The 15,491-nt window shown below is 39.9% G+C and overlaps 1 protein-coding gene across 1 annotated transcript in view; it reads right to left on the reverse strand.

The window, feature by feature from the left end:
* The window catches only part of TMEFF1 (transmembrane protein with EGF like and two follistatin like domains 1), a gene marked incomplete at its 5' end in the record, with an annotated part of 92,503 nt that overhangs the window by 12,402 nt on the left and 64,610 nt on the right, over window positions 1–15,491 (reverse strand). The window contains 2 exons of the mRNA XM_082843199.1: window positions 2,304–2,427; window positions 14,439–14,504. Of these exons, the coding sequence (XP_082699325.1) occupies window positions 2,304–2,427; window positions 14,439–14,504 (190 nt within the window). The remainder of the gene's footprint in view (window positions 1–2,303; window positions 2,428–14,438; window positions 14,505–15,491) is intronic.

Raw genomic sequence — 15,491 nt, forward strand, 5'->3', positions numbered from 1 at the left:
CAGGCACTGTGCTCAGCACTTTGCATACACTAGCTCATTTAATTTTAACGACACTAGGAAACAAGTACCATTATTATTTTTTTTTACAAATAAGGAAAATGAGGCTTAGAAATTTTAAGTAACTTCCAAAGGGCATAGCCAAAAACTGGCCAATCCGATATACCTGATTCCAAAGCCTTTAACTACTAAACCATTCAGTCTTCTTTTGTTTTTTTAAAACAAATTTGGTCTATTCTTCAGTTCTGTTTTTGTTTTTTTATTTTATTTTATTTATTTATTTATTTATATTTTTGGCTGCGTTGGGTCTTCGTGGCTGCGCACGGGACTTCCTCTAGTTGCGGTGAGCGGGGACCACTCTTTGCCGCGGTGCATGGGCTTCTCACTGCGGTGGCTTCTCTTACTGCAGAGCACGGGCTATAGGCATGCAGGCTTCAGTAGTTGTGGTGCACGGGCTTAGTTGTTCTGCGGCATGTAGGATCCTCCCGGACCAGGGCTCGAACCCATGTCCCCTGCATTGGCAGGCGGATCCCCAACCACTGCACCACCAGGGAAGCCCCCATTTAGTCTTCTTACTGTCAATGAGTAAAATACTACAAAGTGACCTGGTATCATTTCATTATCAGGACATCATCCTCTCTCATCCCTCAGTGTTAGGTATCTTAAAAGACACTCTCTGATCTGATCTTCTTTCAAGGTATGTATGTCACTGTGAGACAAGTATGAGGAATCCACTGTATGATTTTATTTTAAAACTGGCCTGTTCTCCCTTGCATGGCTGTATTTTTTTTTAATATCTTTATTGGAGTATAATTGCTTTACAATGGTGTGTTAGTTTCTGCTTTATAACAAAGTGAATCAGTTATTACATATGTTCCCGTATCTCTTCCCTCTTGTGTCTCCCTCCCTCCCTATCCCACCCCTCTAGGTGGTCACAAATCACCGAGCTGATCTCCCTGTGCTATGCGGCTGCTTCCCACTAGCTAGCTATTTTACGTTTGGTAGTGTATATATGTCAATACTACTCTCTCACTTCGTCCCAGCTTCCCCTTCCCCCTCCCCGTGTCCTCAAGTCCATTCTCTATGTCTGCATCTTTATTCCTGTCCTGCCCCTAGGTTCATCAGAACCATTTTTTTTTCTTAGATTCCACATATATGTGTTAGCATATGGTCTTTCTGACTTACTTCACTCTGTATGACAGACTCTAGGTCCATCCACCTCACTACAAATAACTCAATTTCATTTCTTTTTATGGCTGAGTAATATTCCATTGCATATATGTACCACAGCATGGCTGTATTTTTTTCAATGTTCAGGAAAAGGGGTGGGGTGGGGGGGAGGCTGGTGCTAGCTCCTTCAAAGACAAGAAAACCTTTCAATCAGGAAGAAGCAGAAAGCTTAACAAAGAATTCTTAGTAACCATTAAAACAGTTTATAGTGTTTTGTTTTATTTTTTAAGTAGGAGGAGAGTGGGGCAGGGGGGTAAAGAGTCAGGAGAGTGGAGCTAAAGGAATAGAGGAACCAGGAGACCTGGTTTCACACAGCTTTCTTTTACTTCTTGAGAGAAAGATTCACTGGCCAGACTGCAGGGGGGCAGGAGTGAGCAGAATGAGAGCAATCTCCCCCAGTCTGGAAACATTGCCTGGCCCACTAGACCATCCTGAGGTGGAGGACAAGCTCCCAGAAGCAGCGGCAAGAAGTGTTATCAGTACAGACACAGAAGAGCAAAAAGCACAAAGATCATCAGGTTGAGTATCAGGAAATTTGAGACCTAGTTTTGTCTCAGCTCTATTTCTCACTTGCTGCTGAGTTTCAACAAGTCGCATAACCTCTCTGGAATCACACAGTTAAAGATTCACACCCTTTCTGTTTCCATCTCTCATATCACACCTGATTCTACATCCACATTCTCTCATTTTTAGAAATCTATTTTACTATAAATTTTATTTGAGTTACATGTCCTCGGTTCTTAACACATTCTCTAGTCCCTCAAACCACTCTGTGATAGACTGCTTAAAAACCAGAATAATGTTGGTTTATGGCATATTTTTATATTAAAAAATACACAGCATAATATTAAAAATGTTAAGTCCATCTCAAAACCCTAAGAGAACATCTGTTTTTGTTTTTGCATATTACTTGCCAGTTTTTTCCAAATGATGCTGCTAATTTATTTTTTAACTCAATTGTAAATAAATACTACCTTTTAGTAATATTTTTAATCCACATTTCATTGCCTTCTATAGAGCAGTGACCAATGATGGAAAAAATGTCTCACCTCTGATCTGGAGGTACTCTGACTTACCTACAAGAAGCCTTCTGAGTAGAATAAATGAATTCACATTTTCCATGGATGCAGTAACCATTGAGGTTTTCAGGGCAAGGCATGTGGTTTCCAATATAAACATCTTCCCTTTGATCACTAGCATCTTACAAGAACATAAAACAGGTCAATAAACAGTGAAAAGCAAACTGAAAAATATGGACTTTTCAAAGGTTCTAAGGCAACAAATAAATTCACCCCTTGCTGGGTAATTTGGAAAGGAAATGTATCAGATAGGAGGCTGGACAAGAACCAAGGTCTCATTATGCCACAAACACAGCAGGTAGGCTGTTTAGACTCAAAGCATTTAAAAGTATTTGCAGGATGTGACCACTGTGAGCTACTGCTGTTTAAAAACAATCTGCCAAAAAAAAAAAACAACCAACAAACCTTCAACATCTTTGCTATAAAAATAAATGTTACTTCTAAAAGAAATCTCACTTCCCTGACAGAGGGATGGTGTATACAGCATTGGCTTTTGGAAAGCTGACTTACTGTAACCATTCACCTTGAGGCTATGAAACTGAGGCCAAAGAACACTGGTATGGCAGAGAACAAGTATGAGATTCAGCAATTTTAAGATAAAAGGTTTATTTTGGTATGAAAACTATCCAGCATACTGATTTTTTCCCAAATGAAAATAGTTTTGCTGTTCTTTTTATATAGTTTTTCTTCATATATGTTACTATAAAAAAAATTCAAATAATACAGAGAACAAATAAAAAAGAAATTTAAAATCACCTGAAATCCCTCTAACCAAAGAGAACCATTGTAAACGTGTTAAGGAACATCTGTTTGGACTTAGGCATACTGATTTGAACTGAACTGTGTTGAACTGAAGAAAATAAGAAGGGTGGTGAGTAATACCACTATCAGAAATGGGAAGAGAGTCAGGAAGGAAAGATAGAAAAGGGCAGGAAAGATGAAGGCATGGAGACCCAGTCTTCTAAATCAATGATATTCATTCATTCATTCATTTCTCTCTCTATCCTTATTTGTCTCTTTCTCTCATATAGTTACATACGCACGTACTCATTCACATACACAATCTGGAATCGATTTTTTTTTTTACTTTTTTTTCTGGCATATACTTAATACTTTAGTCCTCAGCTCTATGGACCCAGAGTTCCATGTTTACAGGCCTGTCCGTGTGTAGCAAAAATTCCCAGGCTTCCTGCCATTTCGTACAGTTCCTGCTTACAGATTCTGTGCATAATTAGCTGTGTGACGTTGAACATACCACCCTCTCTAAGCCTGAGATTTCACCACTGTAAAGTCAGGACCACAACAGGACTATACTTAATGCAGTTTTGAGAGGATTATGTGAGATACTTAATGTACGTACAAGACCACTAAACCAACCAGCTCTCCATGTACCAGATCATGCAACAGCAAAGGCTTATCTCCCCCAAATACAAAAAGTGTTAATATAATCTGAAGAAAGTTAATGGAGACAAATTAAGAAGGAATAAATAGGAGGCTATGTGTATATCTGTTTATACAAGTGTGGGGAGAGGAAAAGCAAGGGAGAAATGGGACTAGAAGTACCAAGTGTGAAAAAACTGAGAACTGAACATGCAGATTTTTCTGGAGATCAAAATTCACATACAAAAGGAAAAAAAATTTAATGACTATTAAGCTCAAAGATATGATAACTACAGCAGAGAGTATCACGTCATCCCTAACAAGACCAAACTTACGTCACTTTACCTCAAATTTTATATATGTACATTATACTAATTTATGCCTAGGAAGAGCACTAAACTAGGAGAAATCCAACACGTAAAGTCTCAATTTTAAGGGTATCTCTGCTATTTTGTAACCTTAGTCAAATCATTTCTAAGAGAGTTGAATGAGATCAGCAAAGTCTATCAGAAGTATAATACAAGACATGTACATAATTTTTTATTTTCTAGTAGTCATATTTTTAAAAAGTAAAAATAGATAAATTAATTTTAATCATATATTTTATTTAACCTAATATATCAAATAAATAGCATTTCAACATATATAATCAACACATAAAATTTTGATAGTTTACATTCTTTTTTCTCAAATAGGTCTTCAAAATCTGATGAGCACTCCACACTCACAGCACATCTCAATTCCGACTAGCCACATTTCAAATACTCAATAGTGTCACATGTGGCTAGTAGCTACCGTATTGGACAGCACAGAATAGATGACTTACTCATTTATCATCATTCATCACCTTCCATATGTCAGGGACTCTGCCAGGTGCCAGGGATAGAAAAACGGTTAAGATATATCCTGTCCTCAAAGGGCGTATAGGGTCTCCTCCAGCTCCCAAACTGTAATTCTGCTGTGGCCAAAGAAATCAATCCCTCCTTTGGGCTGCTATAACTCTAGCACCCACTTCTGTACTATAGTACTCACGATATTGTCTTATAACTATTTAGCTTTTTTAAATCAGTCTCTACCATAAGACTGTGAGCTCCTTGAGAATCTAGATGCTTGTATTACTCATTTCTGTATAACTCCTGACACCTAGCATGTAGTACTTTCTTGCTATGGTATCAAGCCAAAAGTACTATTCTACCTTCGCAATCAAGCCATTAAGTGACTCGAGAAATACAACTGTCTCCCATAGTGCTTATCACCACCCTGCAACTTCTCAGAACATGATATTTTCATGGTATGATATACCAGGAAGTATATAATAATGGGATTATAGAGACTGAGGTTATGTACTAACCTATAATAACAAAGTCCTATAAAGTGTATAACAAAAAGACCGTATTGGTCTATAGAGGCTGTGGTAATGTACTAATCTACCATAAGAGAGTCCTAGAAACAGCAGGAAATTTCAAGAATAATGCTGAGCTGAAAGCGATCAGAGAATTCATATGCACGATAGCAATAAGAAAAAGTTAACTAAATTAATAATGGGTTTTGAGAAATTAATAGACAAAGTATGACACCAATAGCATTTACTGAATGAATTAATAAAGAATGTGGTATCAAGCTCTAGACAAAGCAAAGCCATATAAAACATGGACACGTCTATTAAGACTTTGAAATCTGTGTCTATTCCAGAGTCCAAATTCAGCATCCTGCTCAGGGCCGGCACTATTCATTCCTTTCTACTTACATACTATTTCTGTGCACATCCATATGCTCAGCTAAGCTGCAGAAGGTATAAAGAAAAAGTGGTCACAGTCCCTACCCTTATGAAGCTTATAATCAATTTAGGAAATCACACAAAAAGCTGAACAACAAAAGGGAAGGGGTCCCACATGAGAGTGTACAGCAAAATACCGAAAGAAGGTTTTATAATACTAGGTGCTATGGAAGTTCACATGCAAAGGAGAACTCATTTTAGGCAAGATAACCCAGGGAAGGATTCATAGAAAAGGTAGGACTCAAGTTAGGTCTCAAAGCATAGACAGATTTAGATAGAGGAATGGTGGAAACTGAAAGACAGGTATAACACACCTGTTCTCACTCTCAAGAACGAGAGTTAAATGGACCTAGCAAGAGCTGTACATTCAGACTGGAGAAAGGTGTAAGTCAAAGTTGGAAAAATAAGCTGAAATCAGAGTACGGAAAAATCTGAACCTCAGGTGAGAAATGTTTTCTTAATCATATGGACAGGGAGGACCCTGAACTCCTCCTAGCTGGAAAGCAACACAATGAAAGCCACGTTTTACAAAAGAAGTTAACTGAGAGTGGTTACCTAGGGCTGGTGGTTCGGAGGCAATGAGGAGTGACTAATGGGTGTGAGGTTTCTTTTGAGGGTGATGAGAAATGATCTAAAATTAGATTATGATGTGATGCTAGTACAACTCTGTAAATATACTAAAAAAAAAACACTGCGTTGCACTCTCTAAACAGGTGAACTTAATAGTATGTAAATTATATCTCAAAAAGCTGTTAAGAATTAATTGGAAGATAAAGGTAAAACCAGGTGACCAATTAGGAGGTTACTACATAATCCAAACTGTGGCACTGAAAAGCTTGAGCTCAGAAGTTGGAATAGATATTAGAAACACAGAAAAAAATAAATATGGCTGGAAGATGCTTTGGAAAGTAAATGAGCTCAGAAACTCAGATCTGAAAGGGTCCTTGGAGGCCATTTGGTCTGATGAAGGAATTTCTTTAGTTATAGCCTCGAGATCCCATTTCTACTTAAACACTTCCAGAGATAAGGAACTCAACATAATACAGTTAATTCCAATACTATCAAATTCTCCTCATGTTAAGTGAAATCTCTCTCTCATTAACTTTGTGTGGATTTCCCCATGTCTGCTCACCACCTAACCCACTGCCTACCAATTTTTTTTCTTAAGGTCAAACTTCCCCAGTTCCACCCTTTATATAGTCTGCAACAACCAACTCACTAACATTTAAGTGCTTAGTAAAACAGAACTGTCCTCCTTATTGAAGATGCTCCTAATATAGAGTTGTGTAAGACAACTTTGCTTCAGAGAGGATAAACAATTGGTCAATAAACATACAAAAAGATGCTCAACATCACTAATCATTAGGCAAATGGAAGTCAAAACTACAAGATAGCACCTTAACACCCATTAGGATGACTACTACCCCAAAACCAGAAAATAACAAGTATTGGCAAGGATGTAGAGAAATCGTAACCCTTGAGCACTGTTGGTGAAAATATATAGCAGTACAGCCACCAGGGAAAACAGTATGGTGCTTCCCTGAAAAATTGAAAGTAGAAGTACCTTATGATCCAACAATTCCACTTCTGGATATATACTGAAAAGAACTGAATGCACGGTCTGAAAGAGATAGCTATATACCCATATTCATGGTAGCATTATTCACAATAGCTAAAACAGGAAGCAACGCAAGTGTCCATCAATGGATGAGTGGATAAACAAAATGTGGTATATTCATGCAATGGAACATTATTCCGGCCTTAAAAAGGAAGGGAATTCTGACATGTTATAACACGGATGAACCCTGAGGACATTATGTTAATTGAAACAAGCCAGTGACAAAAAGACAAACACTGTATGATTTCTACTTATGTGAGGTTCACAGAGTAGTCAAAATCATAGAAACAAAAAGCAGAATGGTGGTTACAAGGGCTGAGGGGAGGGGGAAATGAAGAGTTGCTGTTTAATGGCTATAGTTCCAGTTTCACAAGATGAAAAGGCTTCTAGAGATGGATGGTGGTGATAGTGGCACCACAGCATAAGTTTATTTAGTACAACTGAACTAGACACTTAAAAGTGGTTAAGATGGTACGAGTTGCTATATATATTTCACCACAATAAAAAAATTGCAAAAATGACTCTAATGTGAGCCTAACGACAGGAGAGAGAATGTAGTAAACTGAGTTCAAATTTAGACCTCCAGTCCTCCGGAAGGTATTTATTAAGCACCTATCATGTTCCAGGCAAGACGGTAGTTCCTGGAGGTTCAGGCAATGGCAGTTCAAACAAAATGTAAGTGCAAAGACCCACTAGGCAGCTGAACGTACGAAACTAGTTCTTAGAGAAAGATTAAAGCTAGAGAACAAGTGTTCGCCAAGGTGATAGCTGAGGGCAGATTAAATATTCTGAAGAAAATTAGAGAAAGTAGGCAAGAGAAAGCAGGCATTTTTTCCACAAATCCCTACGGTTAAGAAATTCAATATACTCTTTCTTGCTTCCCCTATACCACCCTGCACCCCAAGCTTCATCACTAACACATCCTTCCCTAACCCGAGTCTCCTTGGACCCCAACAGAGAATTATTTACCTAGGTAGAAACTCTTACCTACCCTCCAACACCCCCTATGCTCTCGTGTCTAAATCCCACTCTTTTCTTTATCAACCCTAACTCTTTCTTTCCTGGTCTTTCTACCCTGCCCAGTGAAATACCTTTTCTAATGTGCAGAATTCTGGAACAGTTGTGATACAAGAGAAAGAGCACCAGGGCTTAGGGTCAGAAAGTCTGAATTCTGATCTTTGCTCTGCCATTCTACATGAGCCACAAACTCTCACAGTTTCAGCTTCTTCATCTGCAAAATGACAATAATATGGCTGTGATGAGGATTAAATATGCGTAAGCACCTGGCACACAGTAGGGCGGTGCTGATTAAGAATTGTTGAGTGGATGAACACCCTACTGTCACTCATGAACCACAGGAAACATGCTATAGACAGGTAGACTCACCAATGGCGAGAACTTTTAACACAGCCAGGCTTCTAACAACGAAATTAGAAAACAAAAATATTTACAATCACCATAATAACACTGATAAGGAATTCAGTGACACAGCATTTAATACTGAAAGTAATCCTAGGTAGTAGATATCACTGCCCCCATTTTATAGAAGTGATCACTGAGGCTCAGAGAAATCAGGCCACACAGCCTTTAAAGTGTAGACCAAGTCTGACTTCAGAGCACAAGCTCTTAACCATCACACTATTACTTCACCAAGCTACGCTGGGAGATGGGTAAGGAATGGACATAAGTGGAATGTCCAAGCACCTGTTCTCTAGGCCAAGTAAATTAGATAACTTCAAAAAGGAAAGATTAAAAGGCATTAAAGATGTAATAAAGCACAGTTTCAGAAACCACAGCAGAGATGTAGCCTCACACAGCAAGAAATGGGCACAGTCCTGAACAAACAATGCCCTCGGGCAAGTGGTGACAGGCTCCATGAACAACAGCTGCAACTGTTAGTCTCTGAACAATTATAAAAAGTGTGCTTGGTCACCCATCGGCTCCTTCCACCCACAGAGGCATGCAGAAACAAATCTGCCACCAGCGGCAATGTTTTCAAATACAAAGGGGAGTATGGTTCTAAGTGATTATATTGTAAGAAAGCCCAGCTCCAGATGGCTTATCTGCAAAGCCATGTTTCACTGGCAACCTGTCCTGGTCCATCCATGCCGCACTCAAATAAAGCATCAGGAGTTGCCATTAACAACCAAGACATGCACCTAGAAGATGCTGCTGAGGCGGAAACAACATCAATGCTGCCAAGGTAACTCTAGGGCTCATTATTTCCACAAATCCCTACAGTTAAGAAATTCAGTATACTCTTTCTTGCTTCCCCTATACCACCCTGCACCCCAAGCTTCATCACTAACACATCCTTCCCTAACCCGAGTCTCTTTGGACCCCAACAGAGAATATTTACCTAGGTAGAAACTCTTACTTACCCTCCAACACCCCCTATTCTCTCATGTCTAAATCCCACTATTTCCTTATCAACCCTAACTCTTTCTTTCCTGGTCTTTCTACTCTGCCCAGTGAAACACCTTTTCTAATGCACATAAACTCATCCATCTCCGCAGCTGTTTGCTTAGGAAGTACTCCTTTCATCTCCCTGATATACCAAAATCACATTACTCCTCCATCACCCTTCCTTTCATCTTCCCCTGCTGTGCTCACCACTTGTCACCTCCAGATCAGCATCCCACTCTCATCTCCCAACGACGGCCCTCCCGTGGGGGTCTGTACCATCCACCTACGCAGCCTTCTAACCATCCTCATCATGACTCTCCACCACGCTCCACAACACACACTCTCACCTTCCTTCAGTGATTTTAGCAACTGGCTCAGGCTTACCTTTTGATGAGGCAAATTTATCAAGACCATTTTTAAAAGGGCATATCAAACAAGCTGTATTAATACGGTTAGATTTTAGGCTGTATGAAAACATCTTTGGATAAAAATGGCCACATTAAAATGTCATTTGCCACAAAGGAACTTTCTGGGTGGATGGAAACGTTATAGACTACGATAAGGTGTAATGCAGATGGGGTATATCCATTTGTCAAAACTGATAGCTAACGTTTGTGCATTTCAGTGTATGTACATTACACCTAAAAAAAAAAACCTGTAGGGCTTCCCTGGTGGCGCAGTGGTTGAGAGTCCGCCTGCTGAAGCAGGGAACGCGGGTTCGTGCCCTGGTCCAGGAGGATCCCACATGCCGCGGAGCGGCTGGGCCCGTGAGCCACGGCCGCTGAGCCTGCGCGTCCGGAGCCTGTGCTCCGCAACAGGAGAGGCCACAACAGTGAGAGGCCCATGTACCGCAAAAAAAAAAAAAAAAAAAAAACAAACCTGTAAAATACGAATAATGATAATCCACTGGGTAGAGATATATAGGCAAAACAAGAAAGACAGAATGCTCTTAACCATTGATGGTGGCTGGGTACATGAGGTTTCATCATACTATCCTGTTCGTTCATGTTTGAAATTTTCTACAATCAAGTTTTTAAAATGTCACATACCCAGCTCCCACACACCTCATGCTCTGCCATCATATCCCTTTATGACGTCAACATCTGCAACCAAGCTTCTAACACTGCGATTTCAATATTTACCACAGGTTTTCCAACAGCCCAAGAAAGGCACTGATTCAGCCACCCTGCTGGACATTCAAATACTCCATTCTGGGAGCACCCTTCTCCAAGAGCTCAGCTTTACAACATTCTTACTGAGCACTAGCTTCCAATTTTTCTTTCTGATGCTGTGTCCCTGCTTTTCACTTTGTAGCCTCCATTCCTAGATCCTGCTTACCTAGTCTTGGTTGTATACTGGGGACACGAATATTTACTAAGGGGCTCCTATAAATGCTTGTGAGAACAACAACAAAAAAAACAAAAGCAAATGGGGTAGACATACAAAATAGAGTTACCTCTGACCTTTATTCCTTACTACTAGCACATGTGTTAACTCTTACAATCTGGATTTCTTCTTCACAACTCTATAGAAACTCCTTGGTCCAAGATTACCAATGATCCCCTTGTCTTCAAATTCGATGCTTGTCATCTAAGTCCTTTACGCAGCGTTTTAAACTACTAGCCAACCTTTCTGTTTGACTTCTGTGCCACTGCACTCTTGATTTTTTTCCTCTGGATCCTCTTTCTGCTTCATCCTGGCCTCCTCTCCTTTCTTTTTTCTTTCCTTCTTTTTTTTTTTTTTAATATTTATTTATTTTTATTTTTGGCTGCTCTGGGTCTTAGTTGTGGCATGCGGGATCTTCGTTGTGGCATGTGAGATCTTTAGTTGCGGCATGTGGACTTCTTAGTTGCAGCATGCGGACTTCTCAGTTGCTGCATGCAAACTCTTAGTTGCAGCATGCATGCAGGATCTAGTTCCCTAACCAGGGATCACACCCAGGGCCCCTGCATTGGAAGCATGGAGTCTTACCCACTGGACCATCAGGGAAGTCCCTAGCCTCCTCTCCTTTCTAAATAACAATGCTGTCCAACAGAACTTTCTGCAACTCTTGATATGTTCTATTTCTATGCTGTCCAATATGGTAGCCACGGGTCACATGGAGCTACTGAACATTTGAAATATGGCTAGTATAAATGAGAAACAAAACCTTTAATTTTATTTTATTTTAATAAATTTAAATTTAAATAGCCACGTGCCCAGTGGCTACCCTACTAGACAATACAGCTCTATAATCTCTCTCACTTGTTCTCATAACCTCGACTGACTCACAAATTTATGCTAATAAGCAAAGTCACCTGGGTGAATTCCACAAGCAACTCAAACTACAAAATAAATCACCTCCATCGTCAACTCCTCCCTTACCTTACCCCAAACACCTTTCCCCTCCCAACATTCTTAGTTCTATAAATAGAATCCATCAACTAAGTCATCTGAGCTTGAACTCTTTATCCCCCATATCTAAGCAGGAATCTATTCCTTCTGGGTTTACTTAACTGATCTCCCTGCATCTAGTCCAAAGTACATAATAAGCACAATTTCTGCCAGATATAATGCATTCAACTGGTTAACTTTGTTGTCTTGCCTTTTTCAAATATATAATGATTTTGCCACTGCCCACAAATGAAGTTTAAACGCCCTAGGATAACACAGCATTCAAGACTTTACACATGGGAATTCCCTGGCAGTCCAGGGGTTAGGACTCAGCCAAAAAAAAAAAAAAAAAGACTGTACACAATCTGGCCCCAAGCTACTTTTCCAGTCTTGCCTTCCACTTCTGCCTCTTAAGCCCCCTACTCTCCAGCCAAAAACGGATTCCTTATCATTCTCCAATACATTCTCTATCACAATGTTTGTCTGCATCCATACCTCTACTCATGCTCTTCCATCCTCCTTAAATACCCTTTTGACCTCTGTTCAAATCCTAACCATCCTTCAAGGTTCAGCTCAAATTCCGCCTCTTTCATGAGTTTCTCAGGTCTTCACCAACCCCCACCAAATAGTAATCTCTTCTTTTCTGAGTTCTCACTGCACTTTTCAACAGCACTACATTTATGACAATAACCCATTTCTACTTTGTTGGAATTAGGTTATATTCATTTCTTATTGTATCACAAGCTCTTTAAAGATGGATGTCATGTATTAGATATCTTTCTATCCACCAATAATTCCTAGTAAAATAACCAGTATAAAGTAGGCACTTAGTAAATTATATCTGCTGAGTATGATAATTTCATTTGCATTATAGACAAATTCTTATGTGCAAAGAATGTTCAGTATCTCAAAAATGGCTTAGGCACTAAATTATCCCTGTAATTTTATCAAAGGCAGACAAGTATTTTGGGTATACACAATTCCCCAAATTGCCTTAAGCAGGAGCTTCTACCTACTGAAAAAGAGCCTTCCTATTCTGGTCATGTACTATCAGTATAAAGAATAAAACTAGCACCGATCTATTATGTCTCCTATGAGAATACAGAGACTTCTTATTTTAAATATAGCACTTTGTATCAACAGAGGAAACTGATATGTCAGGGGCTCATGGGATATAACTGATTCAAGTGACAGAAATAACAAATTATTCAAAGATAATAACAGCTACCATTTCTTGCACACTTATGAGTATGTCAGATACTATTCAAAGCACTTGACACGCTTTATCTCATTTAACTTTTATGACACTCCATGAAATAGGGCCTGTTATTCTCATTTTATATATTTTTTAGAAATTAGGCATAAAAGGTAGATCACATATCTTTAAAAAATTGTCCATTAGTATAACCAAATGTGTAGAAGATGCACACGTGGAAAAGCAATTATACAGAAGCCTTGGTCTAGGATCCCAAGATGGAGACCTGCTTTGGTTCACTAGCTATAACCTCACTGAGCCTCAATGTTCCCACTGGTCCTTACTCCTCAGAGTAGTTGTAAGAATCAAATGAAATAATGAATATGAAAATGAGGAGTGAAAGAGCACTGGACCTGCAGTCAAAGGACCTAAGATTCTGACCTTTACTATATGTAAGACTTTGTACAAATAAATCCTACAGCTTCTTTGAGCTGCAGCCATTCTTTTGGCAAGTGTGGAGCATCCATGTAAGTACCAGACATTCTGCTAAGTGTTAGGAATCCCAAAGTGAACATGAGAGATACAGTCTCCTGTCCTCACAGAACTCATAGCCTAGAGGGGGACACAGATGAGTAGAACAGACAGTTATACTTAGAGTAGGTTAAGGGGTTGGAGAGGGGAGTATGCAGGAGAGGCACCTAATCTAGATTTAAAGGTCAAGGGATAGTTCCCAAAAGGAAATGACTTCTACGGTGAGACTGGAAAGATGAATATTAGGCAAAGAAGAGTTCCAGGCAGAAGGAACAAGGTTCAAAGACCCATGCACAGAGGGTAAGTGTTAACAGTAGATTCTAGAGAGGTAAAGAGGATTTTACAAGCAAATATGAGAGAACTTTCTGTATAATTTCTTACAACTGCATGTGAATCTATAATTATCTCAATAAAAATTTCAATTTAGGGCTTCCCTGGTGGCACAGTGGTTGAGAGTCCACCTGCCGAGGCAGGGGACATGGGTTCGTGGCCCGGTCCGGGAAGATCCCAAATGCCGTGGAGCGGCTGGGCCCATGAGCCATGGCCGCTGAGCCTGCGCGTCTGGAGCCTGTGCTCCGCAACAGGAGAGGCCACAACAGTGAGAGGCCCACATACCGCAAAAAAAACAACAAAAACAAAAACAAAAATTTCAATTAAAAAAAAGCATATGTGAAAGTACTCTGTAAACTGAAAGGTACCTTAACTATTTCAGTATTATTACTAATATTCAACTGTATATTGCTACAGAGAGCAAAGTTAGAAAGGTCCTTATAATGGAAATAGAACTACTAAGGACAGCTAGTGACCATATTTCAGTAGTTGGCCAAAATTTGGGAAATTGTGATTCAGTACCTTTCACATCTGGTCGATATTGTAGTCCATCATCTTTCTTTCCCAACAAACTAGTGTCATCTGTGTCTGTAAGAGAAAGTTTTCAAATTAAGATACATATGATGTTTAAGTCATACCACGAAACTCCTAAACATTCCAAATGCTCCAGGTCCTTCCCAACTCTCTCCACTTATCCTGCTCACATTTTCTACCACTCTCTTGATCTATTGTGCCACTTCTATCTCAGCCTCAAGGCATCCCAGATATAAACGCACTCTGCGTGATGAACAGTCTAACTTCACTCAGACTTCAGCTCAAATATCATCTCCTTAAAAAGTCTTCCCTGAAAAAAAAAAAGTCTTCCCTGTGCTAACTGAAATAACACATACCCTGAAGAGAAAGGATTAACCCTTTCTCCAAGGGACAATGGTCTCAAGATTTACCTTCTCCCACCAGTTTCCCTGGAAAAATATCAGATTAAGATAAATGTGGAACCTCAACTGTGTTATCAGACAAAATTTACTATAAAAATGACTGCTGACTGATTAATTGTAGTAGGACAGGAAGACTGTACATGAACCATAAACACCTGTTGAGAAGCACAAGCTTCAGCTTCCCAGTACTAGCGGGGGGGGGGGGGGGGGGGGGGGGAGGAATACTCAGGTGTAAATGGGTACCAAGACAAAAATTAAGGACCAGTGGGCTTCCCTGGTGGCGCAGTGGTTGAGAGTCCGCCTGCCAATGCAGGGAACACGGGTTCGTGCCCCGGTCCGGGAAGATCCCACATGCCGTGGAGCAGCTGGGCCCGTGAGCCATGGCCGCTGAGCCTGCGCATCCGGAGCCTGTGCTCCGCAACGGGAGAGGCCACAACAGTGAGAGGCCCGCGTACCGCAAAAAAAAAAAAAAAAAAAAATTAAGGACCAGCTACTCTAAACTCACTTCTAAATCGGCATGAGTTTCAATTAACAAAATCCTCAAACGAGCAACTGTTCTGAATTTGAAATTCCAGACAGTACCATTCAATCACGTACCAGTTCCTCAGAAAAGATATTCTCTCTCTAAGCTACTCTTTAA

This window comes from Leucopleurus acutus (assembly GCF_964270905.1).
Source record: "Leucopleurus acutus genome assembly, chromosome: 7".
NCBI lineage: Eukaryota > Metazoa > Chordata > Mammalia > Artiodactyla > Delphinidae > Leucopleurus > Leucopleurus acutus.